This window comes from Coloeus monedula, assembly GCF_965178545.1.
Source record: "Coloeus monedula genome assembly, chromosome: Z".
In the NCBI taxonomy this organism is placed as follows: domain Eukaryota; kingdom Metazoa; phylum Chordata; class Aves; order Passeriformes; family Corvidae; genus Coloeus; species Coloeus monedula.
In genome coordinates this window covers 1,148,711-1,169,202 of record NC_138822.1, presented here as the reverse complement: position 1 = coordinate 1,169,202, position 20,492 = coordinate 1,148,711, and the positions used below count along the sequence as shown (strand labels likewise).

The following is a 20,492-nucleotide window of genomic DNA, read 5'->3' as shown; positions in this document are numbered from 1 at the left end:
TGCCAAGGCCTGAGCTCCCTTTCCATGGGGAAATTCCTGCTGCTGTCCACCCTGAGCCTGCCCTGGCCCAGCCTGAGGCCGTTTCCCCTTGTCCTGTTGTTTGCAGCCCACAGGATGGACTATGGTAGGCTAAAAGTGTCCAACATTCCAAGTAAAAGGGTTAAATTGTTGTTTATCATCCTTTCCCCCCCCATTTGGAGATGAGGTGGTGGTGGTGATTGCTCCTGATGCAGAAATCCTCCTTGGATGATGAGGCAGCAAGTTGCCACTTGTCCGCTCCCCATCTCCTACCGAGGCAGCCCAGACATTCCCACCCCCAGGAAGGAGACACTGCAGCTCTTACTGTACTTTAAACAATGATTTTTTTTTATTTATTTATTTACCTGGCAGGAAAGGTAATTATATTCAGTTCAAGTCAGGCTCACAGTTCTGTCAGGGCTGCGAAGCAGTCAGAGAGTGGCAGGTCAGACGTGGCACCCTGCCCATCCCCAGCGTGTCACCACTGTCCAGCCACCCCCTGTCACACAGAGTGACCACAGGGACGCTCATGCACACCCTGGGCTGGCAGCTCTGCTGCCTGGTGCTGCAGCACTTGTGCACACGCTGGGTTTGCCTGCCATAAAGATGGATAATTTCTCCCTGTGGCTGCGTCTCCCCGGGCGCACAAAACACAGATCATTTCCAGCTGTTTGCAGTCACCTCCCAGGGCCACATCAGGTCACCACGAAGCTTCCTAAACTAAACAAAGTGTGAGGTGTCAGCCATTTTACAGGTTTGACCACTGAACACATCAGTCCATCCTTTCACTCTAATACATGGTTGTTGTTCTGATTCGTAGCGCACTGACAAAGCTGCAGAAGCACGGACAGAAAACTGGCCTTTAAATACAGAAAAATCTTGTCTCAGTTCCAACACAGTCCTCCCTCTGGGAAACTAATCAGGCCAAAAAGCCTTTCTGCATCCTTCTGGGATGGGATGCAAAAATTAATCCTGTTACAGCTGTTTCCTGCTTCCCTGGCAGGGTGGTGAGGCCCTGGCACAGGGTGCCCAGAGCAGCTGGGGCTGCCCCTGGATCCCTGGAGTGTCCAAGGCCAGGCTGGACATTGGGGCTGGGAGCAGCCTGGCACAGTGGGAGGTGTCCCTGCCCATGGCAGGGGTGGGATGGGATGGGATTCAGGCTTCCATCCAACCCAAAACAGTCTGGGATTCTGGGATTACCTTCTGGTCCCTGTGCCCTTCCCCACATCCCCAAAGGATCCCATCCCCATGCAGACTCCACGCCTACCTCCACCTTCACGGAAGGGTCGGGGGGGAAACTACCCCAAAAAAAACCACAAAAAGCCCAGTGTGTGTCCCAGCCCAGCTGTCCCCGGTTGTGCAGCGCTGCAGGATGCCTGGCATCAGAGATCAGATTATACTGGGAGTTTTAGGATAAGTGGTGGGATTTTGGGTGGATTTGTCTGCTTGGCCAACCAAGACATTTAATTTTAGAAGCGCTTATCTGGCAGCACTGGTGCTCTCCAAAGAGAGCAGCTGCCCACAGTGCCCTGAGGGCTGTGCCCAGGGGAGCTCCTGTGAAAGGAAGGAGTCCCAGACTCTCTGTGGGTCCCAGAATCACAGAATGGTTTGGGCTGGACACTCATGGTCACCCTGCTCCCACCCCCTGCCATGGGACACCTTCCAGGGACACGCCTTGAGGCCACCTGTGCCTGCAGACCTCTCACTCATTAGCCTTAATTGGCTTTATTCTTACTTGTTGTCTCAACTAAAACAGTTGTTCTTAACTCTTACTACTGACTGTATTTCAGTTATTAAACTATTCTTATCTGTACCCATTTTTGGTACAATTCCCCGTCAGGAGAGGGATGGGAATGAGGAAGAGGCTGTGTAGTGTTCAGCAGCAATTTGGGGTTAAGCCATGACATATTGGATCAAAGAAAACCCCAGCACTAATTTTGAAGAATGTGGTGAAATTAAGAAAAGCTGTCTTAACAGGTGTCCCAAAGTCCTAGTGTAGTTTAAAAAGAAAGAGCAAACCCCAAAGCAGCTTCATGGCAAACCACCTCTTTCCCAAATCTTGACCTCTTAATGAGTATTTGTCCAATAATGCCAGTTTGTTGCAGTACATTTATGTTATATTCACCAATTGCCTTCCTAGCCAGCTTTTAAGTATTCCTAATTCCTAATACTCCTAACACTGTAAAGCAAAGCTGCAGCACTTTCACAAGGCAAACTTCCCTGGTTTTAAAATTATCAAGCAGAAACTGCATTCCAACATTGGAACTGCATCTTTGAGAGCTGCTTTTTATAATCTTAATGTTTTCTCCTCAAAGTCTTAGTGGGGTCTATGGTTTTTGCTTGAGATTGGTTGAGGTTTCTTTTGCGGACGCAGGTTGGGTTCTTATAATATTTAAAATTTTTTTATTACTTATTCTACAAAGACGGAATGTAAAACTAGCCCTACATAAACACACAAAGTGTGCATTTTCTACTTAAGCCGTGAGCACAGGCTGTGTTAAGAAATACGTGTTTATATGTAATTACTGCCTCTTCAGAGTCATTCCCAAAAGGGAAGGGAGCGTTCATGATTTGGATTGATGCAGTTTGGCAGCGTGCACTGAGGCAGCTTTCAAAACTGGGAAGTACAAGCCTGTTTGTGTTACAGGGCTTCGCTATGTGCAGATCTGCTCGCGGGCAGCGCAGTAACTCAAGTCACAATGCCCCTGGATCCTTGGAAAAAGCTCCAGGCCATGTTGGACAGGGCTTGGAGCAGCCTGGGGTAGTGGAAGGTGTCCCTGTCCATGGCAGGGGTGGCACGGGACGGAGTTTAAGGTGCCTTCCAACCCAAACCATTCCATGATTCCATGGAAAGCTGGAAGTAAGAATGACAGAGTCATCTAGGTTGGAAAAGATCCATAAAACCAGTGAGTCCAACCATCCCCCCAGCACGGCCAAGGCCAGCACTGCCCCGTGTCCCCAGGTGCCACATCCACACAGCTCTGAAACCCCTCCAGGGATGGGAACTCCACCGCTGCCCTGGGCAGCTGTGCCAGGGCTGGAGAGCCCTTTCTGTGAAGGAATTTCCCCAATATCCACCCTGAGCCTGCCCTGCTGCACCTTCAGGCCATTTTCTCTTGACCTGTTGCTTCTTCTTGGGGATAAGATCCGAATCCCACCTCAGGACAGGCTCCTTCCAGGCAGAAATCCTGGCTCAAGCCCCACCAGGCCTCCTGGGCACGGTCCTCGTCCAGCCCAAACGCCTTCTGTCTGCGGGACTCGAACCCAGGACCTGCGGGACTCGAACCCAGGACCTGCGGGACTCGAACCCAGGACCTGAAGGACTCGAACCCAGGACCTCCGGGACTCGAACCGTCCATGCCAGGGATGCCGAGAGGCCTCCGTGCAAACACGGGCCCGCTCGAATAAACAAACGCTGCAGTTTCACCTGTCACTAACAATAACCAGATGATCTTTCATCGGCGGTTCTGCACACCAGTAAAACATCCAGGAGCTCCTCTGCGTGGGCTGGGCAGCCTGGTGTCATGGGAAAGGCCACCAGACTCAGCCACCAGGCATCAGCTCGTCCGTGTGGCCAGGTGAGGGTGAAAAGAGCTGGGGCGCTAAAAGCTGTGAGATGGATTAGCGTGCGTAGAAAGCTTTTTGGGAACGGGTGTAACGCTGTTGGAATGTAAAAACACACCCGTGTAACAAATGGTATATAATCTACAGAAGTGAGCGCCCCGGTGATTGGAAGAGAGGCCCCCGATGCCCGTGGTGCTGTAATAAACCGAGGTCGGTTTTCTAAGTCCAACATTGATGCCAAAGTTTTCCTTCTCGGTTTTTCTCTGAGGCCGGGACTCGAACCCGCGGCCCGGAAGCTGCCTGGGGTCCTCGCTGCGCCGCCCTGCCGGGACTCGAACCGCGGCCTCCGTGCTCGCCGGGCTGCCCCTCGTGGTGCCGGTCGGTATTTTGGTCAGGCGCGGCGCGGCCAGCCCCGCGGGTCCTGTCGGGCGCGGCTATAGGCGGCGGGCGCGGCGTGCCCGCCCCCTTTTCTCGCTCGGCAGCCGCGCGGAGAAGATGGGTGAGCGCCGCGCCTGACCGCGCCGGGGCCGGGAGTGGGGCTGGGGCTGCGGGATCCCCGGCGGTGCCCGCGGCGCTCCGCAGGCGCTGTCCGCCCGCCCGTAGCCGGCTCGGTGCCGTGCAGGCAGCGCTGCGGGCGGTGAGGCCGCGTCCGCCATTACCCGCCGCATGTCCGCCATGGCCTCCCGCCTCCTTCCCCTCACGGCTCCTTCCCCCCCCTCACCCCCGTCTCGTCTCGCCCCGCAGGGAAGTGCCGAGGCCTCCGCACCGCTCGGAAGCTGCGCAGCCACCGCCGGGACCAGAAGTGGCACGACAAGCAGTACAAGAAGGCGCACCTGGGCACGGCGCTGAAGGCCAACCCCTTCGGGGGCGCTTCCCACGCCAAGGGCATCGTGCTGGAGAAAGTGTGGGTGCTCCCTCCGGGCTGGATGGGGTCTCAGAGCCCCCGAATACGGAGGAATAGGGATTGGGGGTGCTTTTATTCCTCCCCCAAGAACTAGGGGAAAAAATGGCAGGAATTTCTTCCAAAAATGGGGGAAAAAAATAAAGATCTTGGGCAAAAATTAGTGAAAAAATAAAAAGGGAGGGGTTGGCACAAATTATGGCAAAATTAGAAACGTGGGGTTATTTCGAAAATTAAGGAAAACGAGGATTTTGGGCAAGTATTGGCGAAAACAAATTTCTTGTAAAAGTAGGAAAAATAGGGAACTTCAGTCAAAAATAAGGGGAAAGGCGAGGGGTTTTTTTGCAATGGTTATAATCAGGGTGTTAGGCACAAATGAAAGGAAAATTGTGTTTGTCCTAGGTCCTACCTACTTCTGCCTTTTTTCCCTCTCTTTAATAATTTATAAATCTGACTGGGATGCTGCCAAGGTTCTGTTTTTTGGACACGGTTTCTGTGATTTGGGTTGTTGGGGAATTTTTGTCTTCTGGTTTTTGTTAGCATTTTACTGAGTTATTCTGGAGATGATTTAAGTTCCTGTTTGGCTTTGGAAGTGGTATTTTATGTATTCATATATAAATCTGCATTAATATATATCATGTAATACTGATTGAATATTAATTCAGCACTTTTAAACAGCTCACAGGTGTTGAAGTACAGGTAGAGTTTACACTGAATACAAGGTGAAACAGCTCATTGTGGGTGATAATTGATGACCCTCCTGGTTCTCCACACTGATCTCTGTGCTGGTGGTTTCTCTTGCAGTGGCGTTGAAGCCAAGCAGCCCAACTCTGCCATCAGGAAATGCGTCAGGGTCCAGCTCATTAAGAACGGAAAAAAAATCACAGCTTTTGTCCCCAACGATGGCTGCCTGAACTTCATCGAGGTAATTGTCAAGAAGCCTCAAATGTTGTGAGGAAAAGGTGTGAATAGCAGATTTATTCTGTCGGTGCTGATTCGGTCTGTTAAGGGGTTTGTGTCCATGGATTTTGGCCAGCACCCTCGGTGTTGCCCGGCTGTCTGGGGCAGGGTGGGAGGTGCTCAGTGCCCGGTTTGTGCCCGCGTTTGGGGCTCACAGCCCGTTCCTGTCACAGGAGAACGACGAGGTGCTGGTGGCCGGCTTCGGGCGCAAGGGCCACGCCGTGGGCGACATCCCGGGCGTGCGCTTCAAGGTGGTCAAGGTGGCCAACGTGTCCCTGCTGGCCCTCTACAAGGGGAAGAAGGAGAGACCCAGGTCGTAAATGGCTCACCAGTGTGACAAGATCACCAATAAAATTTTTGATTTAAAAGGAGTGCTGTGCTCGTTATTCAGGGGGTGGTCTCAAAAATCTTCCCGTAGAAACTGAAGTAATGTTTCTTCCTAGATCTGGCCAAAGAAACAGCCCAAACTGTAATGTTCCTCTGGGACTACTAATCAGGAATCAAAACATCCCCTCAGGGGAGTGGAAGCTGCATGAATTTCAATGCATAATTGTAAAAAAAAGCCTTCTTCACATCAGAAATGGTCACTGGAAGTGGTGGAAATGGTGTTTGTGGCAGCAGTTCTGGCCTCTGGTGTGAGCACAGAACTCCCCAGCTTTGTGCCCTGAAGGGATTATTGAACCATCAGCCCAAAGAGTTTCACCCGGTGTTCAGTACAAATTAACTATGGTTATTTTGGGGTGAGTCTGCCCAATTTGAGGACACCGGTTTTAGTACACTGACTTAGGTGTCTCTGAGTTTCTACCTGCTTAGCCCAAAGAAAAATACAGAGTTGTTCAGAGGCTTCCTTAGTGAAGTAAAACCTCAAAATCTTTACTTGGCAGAAGCCAGAGTGTGAACATTTCCCTCATTACAACTGCAGCTCGTCTGTGTGGTGAGGGAACGGCTCTGCTGCAAATAATTCATATATTTATATAGAAATTGATGCGGAATTCAATAATTTACATGACAGTGGAGTAGGAATCTAAGAACACGTTGAGAATCTCTCCCGAGGTTCGTGTGGTAGAACCGGGGAAGGCAGAAGGGCAGGGGACTGTCTCCCATCGCGCTTCTGCATCTCCAAATTCCAAAGGAGGAAGACTCAGCGGGCGCTGGAGCAGCTCCCGGCCGGGCGCTGTCGTGAGGCCGCGTCGCCACCAGATGTCGCGACAGGAGCGGGGAGGGGGCCAGCTGAGAGGGAAATGCTCGAGCCGAAAGCTTGTGTGGGCTTTGACAAAGGAAACGGGACACTCGGCCCAACGGGGCTCCAGAGCAGCAGGAGAGCAGCCCCGGGCTGGGGAGGGGCAGATGGAGAAGCGCTGGGGGGCTGTGGGGGAGACCTGGGACTCCAAACCCCCTGAGCTGGAACCCCAAACCCCCTGAGCTGAGCTGGGACCCCAAACCCCCTGAGCTGGGACCCCAAACCCCCCTGAGCTGGGACCCCAAACCCCCCTGAGCTGGGACCCCAAACCCCCTGAGCTGGAACCCCAAACCCCCTGAGCTGGAACCCCAAACCCCCTGAGCTGGGCTGGGAGCCCAAACCCCTGTGCTGGGCTGGGCCCCAGCGTGGGCAGCAGGGCAGGGGGGATTCTGCCCCTCTGCCCCCTCAGCTGAGCCCCCACCTGCAGAGCTGCCCCAGCCCTGGGCCCAGCTCAGGAAGGAGCTGGAGCTGCTGCAGCCAGGCCAGGGCAGGCACCAGGATGAGCAGAGGGATGGAGCAGCTCTGCTGGGAGGAAAGGCTGCCAGAGCTGGGCTTGTTCAGCCTGCAGAGGAGAAGCTCTGGGGTCACCTCACTGGGGCCTTGCAGGGCCTGAAGGAGCTGCAGGAAACCTGGAGAGAGACAATTGCCAAGGGCTGCAGGGCCAGGACACAGGGAATGGCTGCCCAGTGCCAGGGGGCAGGGCTGGATGGGAGATTGGGCAGGAATTGTTCCCTGGCAGGGTGGGCAGGCCCTGGCACAGGGTGCCCAGAGCAGCTGGGGCTGCCCCTGGATCCCTGGAGTGTCCAAGGCCAGGCTGGACATTGGGGCTGGGAGCAGCCTGGCACAGTGGGAGGTGTCCCTGCTGTGGGAATGGATGGGCTTTAAGGTCCCTTCCCATTCCAGCCATCCTGTGATTCTGTGATTGTGCCAGTGCCCAGGAATAGTTTGTTTTACCTGGACACTGCAGAAAGAACTCAGAGAAAGATGACCTGAGCTAAATATCACCACCAAGTCAGTACTAGAGGGGTTTTAAGCCTAATAAATATGTGTTACATACCCCAAAATCCTCCAAAACAGAGGGGAATCCACGGCTGGACATGTTTCCACCTCATCACCAAAACAAATTAGTATTTTCTGTTATTAAAGCAGTTGACCAACCATCTGACACCAGCAATACCCGACTGAATAACGACACTGCTACAGGAGATGTTGTTTTCTAACACACTTGAGAAATGTGTTAAGAGGCTGCTCTGTAAATCCATTCTCTGTTCAAACACAGCAGTGAAATCCTCTCTCGCCTTAAGGTGAATTTGTCTTCAGGAGGTTGACAGCTACAACGAGCTCTCAAGTGGGGAACTGAAAGCTTCCTCGTGGTGCAGGGTTTTTTAAGATTTTAATGAAATCCAGGAGATAACAACATGTGTGACACCTTCCTAATCCTGCACACTCAATACAGGGTTACTTCTGCAGCTCTAAGCTTCAGGTACGTATTTTTTTTATTCTAGGTGGTAAGAACTTATCACTAAAAAAATGCACTAAATTCCTTGAAACACTTTTAAAAGCCTACATGTTACTAAAAATAGGTATAAATACCCATACACACGCTGTTCTCTAGAAGAGAGTATTTTTGAGGAAATAATTGTAACTTCACCATTCAGAGGGAAGAGCAGTTGTCCTTCCTTTGTGCTGGAACTGAATCTGTATGTGTGCAAAATAAATACAGATGTTCAGACTCGTGAAACCATCATCATCATAGCAAACGGGGCAGGGGGGGAAGTTACTGAGAAAGTCTCACTGAAATTCATGGAGCTGCAGCAAGAATTGATCTGATTACTTCGCTGTACTTAGCTGTAATTAAGTATCTCCAAAGGAATGTTCCTGTTAGTAACCAATGCCAGGCAACCTCATATCTCCTGGTAGGGGGTTAAAATCTTACCAGGTCATGCTGACACAAATGAGGGATTATGTACGTGGCTACCAACTGCATTCCACAGAAAAACACATTTTTTGGCTGAGGTGAACACATAAAATTACTTCCTCTTGATGATGCTGGCAACCCAGGGCAGGTATGAGACTGTTCCCCTACAAGAAGTCCCCAGAAGTAAAGAACCTCCCTCAGTGTGTCTTCCCAGATTACCAAAGATGAACAATTGAGCAAATTCACAAATCTAAACTGGAAATTTTCTCCTTGGTAGGATGCAAGAGTTCAGATAATGCATGTAGACAAAACCCAGGCTCAGATCTAAGGATCTTCAACAGGTTCACTACATAATGAATCACAACATAAAATATAATCACAAAATAGTGCCACAATTCACTTGATTTTAAAAAAACATATACGTATGATTTTTGTACATAAAAATTCTTTAAGATAAAGTCATTAAGGTATAAATATAAATGAGAAACTGGGTGCCTACCTCCCACCCCAGCCATTAAAAAGGAGATATCCAAACAGGCTTATTTATCTCCTTGGTCCCAAATATTTATGTTACCCTGTATTTGTTCCTGTATCTAACCCCCGTGTATTTGTACTAACCGAGCTGAATTTTGGTGTTCCAGGCAAATTTCAGGGAAACATGGATACTGATGATGACACTGCGCTGTCACCTCGTTGTTTGTGGTGTTAGGAGGTTCAGAGTCGTGGCAGGGCAGCGAATTCTCTGCTTGCTCTCCCATTTCATGGTCCTCATCATCAGCCCCTGTCTGAGGCACTGAGGAGGGGTTTGGAGGGACCTTTTCAGCAGGGAGGAAGCAAGGCAGAGACAGCTCCAGAATCTGGGAGCAGCTGGAGTGCCCAGCCAAGGGAATGTGTGGCTGTAGGATACCCCAGTGACCCCCAGGACAGGACTGTGACAACGGCCTGGGGCTGTCCCTGACAGAGGAAATCCTGAGCACAGTACAGTCTGCAGGACCCTGTTCAAGTAATCCTCCTCCTTGATTACAAATGCTAAATTAAGGTAGAAAGTAATGGATGTTGAGAATTTTCCCATGTCGAATAAAAATATTTATTCCCCTTTACATATAAATTCCACATTTTGAGGGCTGCTACTCTTCTGTTTCAGGGTACGACAAGTGAAGACCACAGAACAAAGGTGAACATTTAACAGCTCTTAAACCTGCTGTTACCTCTTTTTGTTGGTTTTTCCTACTGTCTAAGTCTCACTTAAATTTAAAAATGGGCTGTGGATGCAATTATCAAGCATGTCTTACCAAAAGTGTCAAAAAAATCAATGTAGCTGTGGGCCATATTTTGTAAATCTTAAACAGAAGAAATGGCTTTTCAGGTTGTTATGACCCTGAACAAAATAAATTATGTGCTTTCATTATTAATTCCAAATGACTGGCAAACAAACTCTGCACCAATGGAATGTGAAGGACTGCACTCTGTATTCCATGTCCACCAATGACAAGTAATGGAAGTTAAAAACATAATCTGAAAAACCAGAATCTGGATGCATTTCACATGGATGTGGCACACACTGGACTCTGTGTGCAACTGACAACTGCTGAATGTACAAAGTGAAATCTGTGGTTCCATCTCAGCTGCTCAGACTCTGTTTTATACTGCTAATAAAACGGGATTGGGAGAGAAGCCAGGATGGGTGGTAGGGAAGTTCCTTGTAATCTGGTTGTCGGTGGCAGCACCACCAGGCAATTCCCCAAAAATCAACAGCTGTCAGGGGAGGCTACAGAAGCAGTGCAGGGTAGGGAGCAAACCTGTGAACAACCACAAGTACAATGAGAAACACTAATTGGGAACAGCAGCAGCTCCCACGGGGCACAGATTCCCTCGCAGGCAGCGGAGCACGGCAGAGCCAGATGTTCCCCACGGCTGCTCCAGGCACCTGAGCTCCAGAGCTGGACGTGCTCTCTCAGCTGCAGACTCCAAGGGCTCTGTTTGTCACAGTCCCGACCCCGTTTGCTCCCTGATGCGTGCCGTGCCTGGGATATTCCCGGGATGAGGATGTTCTGTGGGGTGGGGAACACGGGGGTGGGCCCTCACAAGGCTCTGCTGGAGAAGGTGGTTCCCAGGTGAAGCAGTGTCAGCCCATACTCTGACTGCCACAAGCTCACACCACGTCCCACAAGCATTTCTCTGTGTTTATATTGCATTTTCTGCCCCACAGATGGTGCAGATTTTCTAAAGATAGGTTCAGTAGATGCAGCAGCTCGGCTCTGGTTCGTGCATCTGTGTGCAGCCTCACCAAGGGCACAGGCACAGCAGGCAGGACATGAGCCACTTCAAGGGCCAGTGCAGTCACAAGGGGGTCAGGGCTGGGTGGTGCTGGGGAGGCATTACCACAACTGCAGCCAACTCCCACCATCATCAGTGCTGAGTTCTGGCCAGAGAAAGGGCCATGAGCAATCATTTCCACACTGCCATGGCTGACCAGCCAGGAAGGATCCTTCACCTTCATCCCCAGGGAAGTCTGCAGCAGCTTCATCACAGTCTAACCACCACCAGTCCTTCAGCTCTGGGCTCTGGAGAAGTGACAGCAAACACCCAAAAGGGATTACATTAAAATCCTTGCAGCAGTTACGCCAGACCCCAAACCCTGTGCTGGGGGAACCAACAGAAAACACTTCTCCACACCTTGAGAGAGACCCCAGGACGTCAGGGACCCTCTGGACCAATGAAGGGTGTCAGCAATGGGCTGAGCCCCTCTCTCTCTGCACAAATTTTCATTGCAAAGCAAGTGAGGCAGCAAGGCAGACACGTAACAAAAACAGGGAAAGGTGAGTCTCAAATGAACTGAACCACGAGCTTCAAAGGAGGAGGTAATGGTTCTGCCAGTTCCCCATCTGATCTTTGTAAAAGGAGGATGGGAGAGGAAAGGTTTCCTTTTCTCTTACCTTTCAACCGAGTCAGTGTCTCTGCTCTGCTCGGGTGCCAGCTTCGCGTAACTCAGAGGCAGATTCAGGCCCACAACTGGGCCTACAGTACTGAGCCACAGTATGATGTAATTTGTGTGTCTAGGGGAAAAAAAAAGACAAAAAAAGAGCCATAAACATATTATCCTGGCTTTTTCTGAACTGCAGACAGACTCAACAGTCACAACTTCAGATGGGGCTATTCCTTCATTCTTCCTATAGCAAATATATTTTAATGTTCAGGTCTGAAGTGACAATACAGAAATCTCATTCTGCTTGGACCAAGGAAGTAGTTTTGGCCATTTCCACTCTGCAGCTGATTGACTTCACCTGCATTGCACAAAGCTTTGCAAGGCCCAGCAGTGCCCCTCACCTGTGGTGTTTCTGTGAGCTACCCAGCACAGCAGAGATGAATTCATTGGTTCGGCAGGGGTGCAGGACAAAGAAAGGCTGCCCGAGGATGGGGTGCTCCTAAGGGGGAACAGAAGTTGCTCTGTTACGGAAGGAAAGAACAGGAAACTCATCACATGCATTTGGAAAAGACAAGGCAAGGTGCAATCAGCCCCTGATGCAACTTTTCTCACTTCCGAATCTTAGCTTACATTGCTCTTCCTATGACAGTCATGACAAATTAATATATACTGTATATATTACACATCATTCATACATATTGTCTCTTAAAAGGGAAGCAAGACCAGGAACCAGGCTATTGGCACTATTTTAGTTAAAATGTAATGGTTTGAGAAAGTATCTCAAAGTTACGGTACCAGCATTAACCTGGCTGCAGAGCGGCAAAGCTACTGTGTAAACCAAAGTCTGATCAAATGTAACACATACACCCATCCCCTCAGGAGAAAAGGTCTCCAGCAACCCTGAGCCCTGATATCTTCTCAGGCTGGTGCTGGGAAATACACGTGGTTCAGTTTAGAGAGGGAGCAAGAAGGGAGAAGGAAGTGCTCCCAAGGTGGCTTTAACTTCCACTACGTGGCATATCCTCGTTTTAGGCTAAAGAGAGTCTTAAAGCAGTTGTTCTCCAAGAAGCCCAGTCAAAACTGTCCTGAGGAAGAACAGAAACTCGTGTTTTGACTGCTGAGCTTGGAGTCAGACACAGTCCCTGCCACAGGGCTGGCTCTGCTGTTTCTCGCCCCGTCACTGTGGACACGGCACCGCTGCACACTCAGCCCAGGGCTCCACAAAGCTTTCATGTGATCCACATCATTTCATGTGATGAGCAGGACAAATGCTCTATCTCAGAGCCACAGCAGTGATCCCATTAGCTCCTGCACAGAACCAGCATCTCCCGCCGCCTCGGCGTGTCCCAGGGAAAGGATTTTCCTTCAGTGCTGCCCAGGCCACCAGCACAAGCAAACCCCAGCTCATCCCCACACACGAGGAGCAGGGAATGCCACACTGGTGCTCTGGCAGGGATGTCCCCTGTCCAGGCTGGCACAGCTGCAGCCCAACCCCTGAGCTCTGAGGGGTTGCCTCAGCTCGGGCTGGCACAGAAGAGAAGGTGCTCACAAAGGCTTCCTGATAATCAGGAAAAACTCCTCCTGCAAGCAAGAAACACAGCCTGGAAAACCAACCAGAAAAGCCTAGAAACAAACCCCGAATCCTGCCATCTTCAGCAGGCAGCACGTGTTCAATGCTATTAACTATTAAACAGGGGCTCTCACAGCTGAAGGACACTTGGTTCTGATGCTGAAAATGTTCTCATGAGGATCAATCACTTCATGTCTAAGAGAACTTGAAAAAACTTCCAGAAGTGTCAGAACATACAAAAGAGTGTTCAGAAAGCTTTGTTTGACACTGCAAACAGGTAACTTGCATAAGAATGCTACCATCCGCTGTTGTTAAAAGTGAATTGATGCACTTTTTCTTTGAGAAAAAGTAGTATTTTGAGTTAAAATCCCCTTTTCACTATCTGCTAGCTCAAATTCACTTAGGCCTCCAAATGATTCCATAAAATACATGGATTGTGCCAATGGTATTCCTTAAAGATAGCTAAAAAACATGTATAGTTAAAATAAAGAATATTTAAGTAAGGAAAGGTAACAAAAAAAAGTAAATTGTGCAAACATTTCAGCCACCTCCCTTACACAGGAGAAGAATGCAAGAGGCAGCACACTCCCAGAAAGAAGAGAGAAGTAACCTGGGTTTAAGTGACTTAGCTATTTGAACAAGGCATGAAGATAATTCCCAAAGCTGAATATTCAGCCTGAAGTTATTCCCAACCATCCTGACCCCCAGTATTTGATTCTGCCCTGCAGGTCTTGCTTCAGGAGAACACCAGCGAGTGACACACAGAGGCCAGACCTGGTTTTTTAAAATAGCTTATTAGCTTTACATTCTACATCTTTCTTCTTTTAGTCCTTCCCCTTCTTACAGCATGACAACAGAGTGACACTGAAACCATTCCCAAACTCAGAAATTCCATGCTACTCAAAAGACAGGAACATGTCACACACTGACAGGAAAAGCACAAAAGTACAAGAGATCACAAGAAATCCTGAGCCAAGAGCCATTAAGGAGCAGCCTTTAAAAAGGAAAAAGGCTGAGGTGGGGAGGAGAAGCTTGTGGAGCATCAGGGGAAAACACTCTGAGAGCATCAGCTGTGATTCAGTCAAAATCCTGCCTTCCAAATCCTGTACACAATGGCATCCCTGTGAGGCTCTGATGTACACTCAAGGTTAAACCACTGACACAGCAGCTCTGAGGAGGAAGCACGGGGATGCTGCCAATAAAAATGCAGGAGTTATCAAAACCCTGGATGATTTCAGAATTGCTAATGGGCTACAGAGCCTCTCCCTGCCAGGCTCCAGCCCGGGGCTGGCCCAGGAGCCCCCCTACCCTGAGAGAGGGTGGGGTGTCTGCAGGGGGATGAACCCCAAGTCCTTCCCAAACACTGTCAGAAGTGTGAAAATAAACAAAAGTCTGTGCTGCATCAGCTTCATTAGCACTGGGTTCAGTATCTGCTGCAGTCCCTGGCAGAATGATGACACTCCACATGCACTGAAATGCATCCTGAGCAAAATATTAGGGCAGCAATACAACCCTTCATCTATGCTGGTCAGTGCCAGTTACGCCAAAAATATAAAGTCCTACTGGGACTTCATGAAAAAAAAAAAAACCAAACCAGTACAAACAATATATAAGAATCATCCCAACTTCTAGTTTACAATTAATCTTTCTCCAGTCAGTCATGCACCAGAGCAGTGTGAGAGTTTCAAGCCAATTCCCACAAGCCCTCGCTGGCGTTGTACTGCAAGAACCCATTTGCAGGTTGCCCACAACTCTTCTGGGCAGTAAAGCTCTGACACACAGTTCATTTGAAATCAACAGCATTATTTTCTTGGATCTGTCTATGATTTTGGATCTATCTACCTATGAGGCTGATTTACAGCACTGCCTGTTCAGCACCATACACTGGAATCCTTCACACATCTGCATATCCCTCTGAGTCTGACGCAGCTGGGATGGGATAGGAATACTTCCACAGGCAGGAACCAGCTCCATTGAATTTGGAATCTCAAAATGTTGCTTCATTTATTTTCTGTAGGAAGACCTCTCTCCCAGGTGACCTCAGAAAGGATGTGTGAGGATGTTCTGTGCCTGATGCTGTAGCTGTTGCCTCAACTCCTTCCATCAAAAAACATGGAAGAGAGAGATGGAGGAAAGACATGAAATGTTTCAAGGGGTAGTTTGAAAATGAATGAGAGCCCTGGAATGGTTTGGGTTGGAAGGGACTTACAGCCCATCCAGTGCCACCCCTGCCATGGGCAGGGACACCTCCCACTGTCCCAGGCTGCTCCAAGCCCCAGTGTCCAGCCTGGCCTTGGACACTGCCAGGGATCCAGGGGCAGCCCCAGCTGCTCTGGGCACCCTGTGCCAGGGCCTGCCCACCCTGCCAGGGAACAATTCCTGCCCAATCTCCCATCCAGCCCTGCCCCCTGGCACTGGGAAGCCATTCCCTGTGTCCTGAAGCTGGTTTGCTCAGGAGTGCCGCCCCAGGCTGAGTTTGAGCGAGCGCTGGCAGCACACAGCTCTCTGCTCATTGTCTGTGCAGGTACAGCCCTCCCCGCACAGGTGCTGAGCTGGGAAATATCACAACACAGATCTGAGCAGTGGCAGAGACTGGGCAGCTCCCAAGCACAAGTATAATTACGACTAAACTTCCGTCACATTGGATTAAGTCATTTTATCAAGCAGTCTCCATGTCGGATTTAAACCAAAAATAAACATTACTTCAGATAACGGGTAATTGTCTGTAGGTTTCTGTACCGTGCTCTGCTGCTCTCCTCCCCAGCCAGCAGGAATTTTGTTGTCAGTGTATCTCTTGTAACAGCACCATTTATTTTCTCTGTCATAACTGGAGCTCTTCCAGAGGTAATGGCTTCTATTTTCTCCAGTGCTACATTAAACTGCCTTCAAGCATCCATCACAACATTTATGGTCTCTCCATTGATGATAGTGCAGGGGATTTGTGCCTGAAACTGCCTCTTCTCTGACCTGGTTTGCATGATGTTGCTTTGCAAAAATAAATTCACTCAGGGATGTCAAAAATTTCATGCAGGATCCTACCAGCAAACACCACAGCCAGTGCCAATTGATTCCGGACATCTTCCCAGCAGCATCCAAAACCCCAGTCACCAGGTCAGAAAAAGAAGGCAGAATTAATAAAATATGTCCCACATAATCTCTTCCATTTAGGAAAAGGAAATAGTGATGCAATTATTAAAGAGCATACAAGTCTTTCCCTTCCTCCCAGTTTTTGACCACATTCACTGAAACAAATGGCTGGGTTCAAGTAAAAATTCCTCACTCAAGCTCATACCACAAGTAATTTATGTTCTTGATTTCATGGTCTATCTTCTTTTTCATTCCTTATTTTTATACACATCAATAATAACTTACTTGTTAATGAAATCCAACTCTACACATTCAGAAAGAAGGCAGGAAGATTTCTCTCTTCAGACTGACCCCCAGTCCCACAACCAGAACAGTAACTGCACACATGGAACTTCGAACGTGTGGAACTTGAGGTCAAGGGGATTTTCCTCTAACAATGGAATTACTACGATGGAAACTCTATTACTACGGAATCACTATGCTGCAAGTGCAACGTTAAGGAACTGTAATCATACAGGGAACTTTTATAATCCTGACAGAACGTGTAAATCACAGTAATAAAGCTGTTGGTAGCACAGTAATTGTACAGGGCTTCTCCATCCTACTGACTTAGGGTTACACTGCATATTGGGAAGGAATTGCTCCCTGGGAGGGTGGGCAGGGGCTGGGATGGAATTCCCAGAGCAGCTGGGGCTGCCCCTGGGTCCCTGGCAGTGGCCAAGGCCAGGCTGGACACTGGGGCTTGGAGCAGCCTGGGACAGTGGAAGGTGTCCCTGCCATGGCAAGAGTGGGATGGGATGAACTTTCAGGTCCTTCCCTCCCAAAGCAGCCTGGGATTCTGTGACCTGGGACAGATAATGTGTTTATGGTCACTGACTTCAACTCACACCCAGTAGCCAAGTCACCCTACTGGCACAACTGAGACAAGTTTCCCCGACTTTGCCATAAACAACAGAAACCCCACCAAATGCAGAAGCTGAAGATGGAACAACCTGCCCTGCCTGCGACAGGTGCTGAGGAGTGACCAGGCAAGGGCCACTGCCACAGCTCTCCTGCTTTTCTGAGACAGTCAAAGCTGATCTGCGCTGGCACCGAGCAAGGGAAAGCACGAAGGGGCCCTGATGAGACAAAGAAGTGCAAACTAGCACCAAAAAGCAGATTTCTGTGGTTACTGAGCCTCTTTTTGTCGGAAGAGGCAGCAGAGTGGTTCCATTTACACTCCAGCTCTTTGCAGACAAGCAGTTGCAGTTGCCCCAGTGATTTAACATCCCTGTTCCCCGTGTGCTCCCAAAGACACGCAACCAACTTCCGTGACAACTTTGTATTAACACTTTTACTACTTCCAACACCACGCAGCCAATTAAGCTGGATCCTGTCCTTCTTTCATCAAACACAAAGTGCAAACCAAAAAGGCAATTAAATGGCTCCGTTTTTCTGAGGAAAGCAGAGATGCCTTGGCAAATCCTACAACACAGAAATATAAGGACACTTAACACAGCCAGAATTCCTTTGAGATGAACCACGCCTACCACTTTGCATCTGCTGTTTCAAGTCCATCATGGATCCCAACGAAGGTGCCTTCCAAACCAAACCATTCTGTGATTCTGTAATTCATATTTTATGCCCCAATTCTGCCTGATTCTAGAATATTTACAGCTTTGAAGAGGTGGTGATTATTTTTTATGTTTTGTGACTTTATTGTTTTTTTAAATAGCTAACACAAGATCCCTGAAAGGCAGGAGAGGTAATGCAGGACAAGCAAAACAGTAATCAAGAATAGCCAACACTGCTGATCTATTATTATATATTTTATATATATATATAAAATAAGGTTTGAATTATTAATTTTAAGAACAGGAGGAATCAAAGCAGTAGGTGACACCCAGGCATGTTTCTAAAGCTTAACAAGCTTCCTTCAAGGCTTTAAAGCTTCTCACAAGCACGTAACTTATGCATTTAGGGTTTTTCAAGAAAACTTTATACTTAAAAATTGGCAGGTCCATAGTTACATTGTCAAGAAATGGCATCTCAGCCACTTTCCTAAGAAAATAAACAGATGATTCTTCTTCCATGCTTGCCAAAAGTAGATTAATTCAGTTGTCACCATTTTTGTTATGTAGCATATAGTCTTAATTAATTACTATTTAAAATCTGTTCTTAAGTTATGAGATTCATCTAAGGTGCAAAACTGAACGATCCAACAAGCTGTGGAAGTATGGAAAAGACACTGGAGACAGATTTCCTACCCTGATTAAAAAATGATAAGGGGAGGGGGGGGAAACCAAACCCATACAGGCATTTGACAGAAGTGGCCTGGAAGGGTTCATCCCATAATCCCAGGCATTCCAGAGGGTGCTCCAGCAGTGCCTCCTGCCTCCCCCAGCAGCAGGCTGGGAGAGCACAGGCCTGGGCTCCCTCTGTGGCTCACTCCCCCTGCACTGCTCCAGCAGATCTGCAACACGGGCAGTGGAGGACACACTCCTGCCAGGTAATTTTGCACCCATTTATGGACAAGTGGCCTCATGGATTTGTCTAAATGGTTTTGAACTGCTGACACCACCCGTTGCCACCACTCAAGACCGCAGGTGCTTAGGTATAAACCCCTTTCTGTTAGCACAGATACCCAACTTCCATTCCAGTGGCACTTAAAATGCTTTTTTTTATTAATAGAGTAAAAATAAAATATGGTTTCCAATGCCTTGTGGGCACTCCAAGTGGCCTTTCAAACGGACCTGAGTGTGCCATATATGATCCTCACCCCTTTCATATTGTGCAATCAGTGTTGATGTGTAATTTAGGATTTTTCCATTCGGGGGGAATGTTCAGTAGACAGATTCATTCCAGAGGTCATGGTGGGGGGAAGACAGAACACCAACCAGCCTCAGCTTACAAGAAGAAATGCCAGACCAGGCAGGCAACGTGCTCTTACAACTTACTCCACAAATCTCTGCTTGGGAAGCTCTCTGGAAGCAGAACCACTGATAGATAAATTATCTGTAAATGCAATGCACGGAACTGAAACAGATTTTCCACAGAAGAAAATAATCAAGAGAATCAATACTATTACATTGTAATTTGTTCTGTTAATTATGAATCAGCGTGGAAAATATTACTGAATCTTTATTTCAGAATAACTCAAGTAACAATAGTAGTGGGACTTGAAAGTCTGTCCTGAATTATGCCCAAGAAATTGGCAGGGATCCTCATACTGCTTTTATCTCTACGTGAAAATCATTACAGAAGCCTGGAATGGTTTGAGTTGGAAGGGACTTACAGCCCATCCTGTTCCACCCCAGCCATGGGCAGGGACACCTCCCACTGTCCCAGGCTGCTCCAGCCCCAATGTCCAGCCTGGCCTTGGACACTCCAGGGATCCAGGGGCAGCCCCAGCTGCTCTGGGCACCCTGTGCCAGGGCCTGCCCACCCTGCCAGGGAACAATTCCTGCCCAATCTCCCATCCAGCCCTGCCCCCTGGCACTGGGCAGCCATTCCCTGTGTCCTGGCCCTGCAGCCCTTGGCAATTGTCTCTCTCCAGGTTTCCTGCAGCTCCTTCAGGCCCTGCAAGGCCCCAGTGAGGTGACCCCAGAGCTTCTCCTCTGCAGGCTGAACAAGCCCAGCTCTGGCAGCCTTTCCTCCCAGCAGAGCTGCTCCATCCCTCTGCTCATCCTGGTGCCTGCCCTGGCCTGGCTGCAGCAGCTCCAGCTCCTTCCTGAGCTGGGCCCAGGGCTGGGGCAGCTCTGCAGGTGGGGGCTCAGCTGAGGGGGCAGAGGGGCAGAATCCCCCCTGCCCTGCTGCCCACGCTGGGGCCCAGCCCAGCTCAGGGGGTTTGGGCTCCCAGCCCAGCTCAGGGGGTTTGGGGTCCCAGCTCAGGGGGTTTGGGGTCCCAGCACAGGGGGTTTGGGGTTCCAGCTCAGGGGATTTGGGGTCCCAGCACAGGGGGTTTGGGGTCCCAGCTCTCCCCCACAGCACCCCCAGGGCTCCTCCCCGGGCTGCCCTCAGGCTGCTCATCTCCAGCCTGTGCTGGTGCCTGCAATTGCCCAGACCCAAGCCCTGCTGAGCTCCATGAGATCCCCATGGTCCCACCCCTTGACCCTGGTCTCCACCTGGACATCGACTCATTGACCCCAAGTCCCCATGTGAGACCACCCAGCCCATCACTCACCCACCAAGGGGTTCATCCACCAAACCCATGGGTCTCCAACTCAGAGACAAGGATGTCCTGTCAGACAGTGTCAGGTGCTTTGCATGAGTCCAGGCAGATGCCATCAGCTGCACACCTGGCAGCTGCTTGTCCACTAAACTTCTGTA

At 49.4% G+C, this 20,492-nt stretch overlaps 2 protein-coding genes across 2 annotated transcripts in view; one reads left to right on the top strand and one right to left on the bottom strand.

Annotated features, from left to right (window-relative positions):
• Positions 1-4,060: 4,060 nt before the first annotated feature.
• RPS23 (ribosomal protein S23) lies at positions 4,061-5,814 on the top strand. Its single transcript, XM_082301450.1, has 4 exons — positions 4,061-4,081; positions 4,327-4,486; positions 5,288-5,408; positions 5,617-5,814. Exons 1-4 carry the CDS (start codon positions 4,078-4,080, stop codon positions 5,761-5,763), a joined length of 432 nt encoding a protein of 143 aa, XP_082157576.1. The 5' UTR covers positions 4,061-4,077; the 3' UTR covers positions 5,764-5,814.
• Positions 5,815-6,444: 630 nt separating this feature from the next.
• Positions 6,445-20,492, bottom strand: part of ATG10 (autophagy related 10) — a gene marked incomplete at its 3' end in the record, with an annotated part of 64,373 nt that continues 50,325 nt past the window's right edge. The window contains exons 6-8 of the mRNA XM_082301130.1: positions 11,929-12,026; positions 11,538-11,657; positions 6,445-6,673 (exon numbers count right to left, since the gene is read on the bottom strand). Of these exons, the coding sequence (XP_082157256.1) occupies positions 6,445-6,673; positions 11,538-11,657; positions 11,929-12,026 (447 nt within the window). The remainder of the gene's footprint in view (positions 6,674-11,537; positions 11,658-11,928; positions 12,027-20,492) is intronic.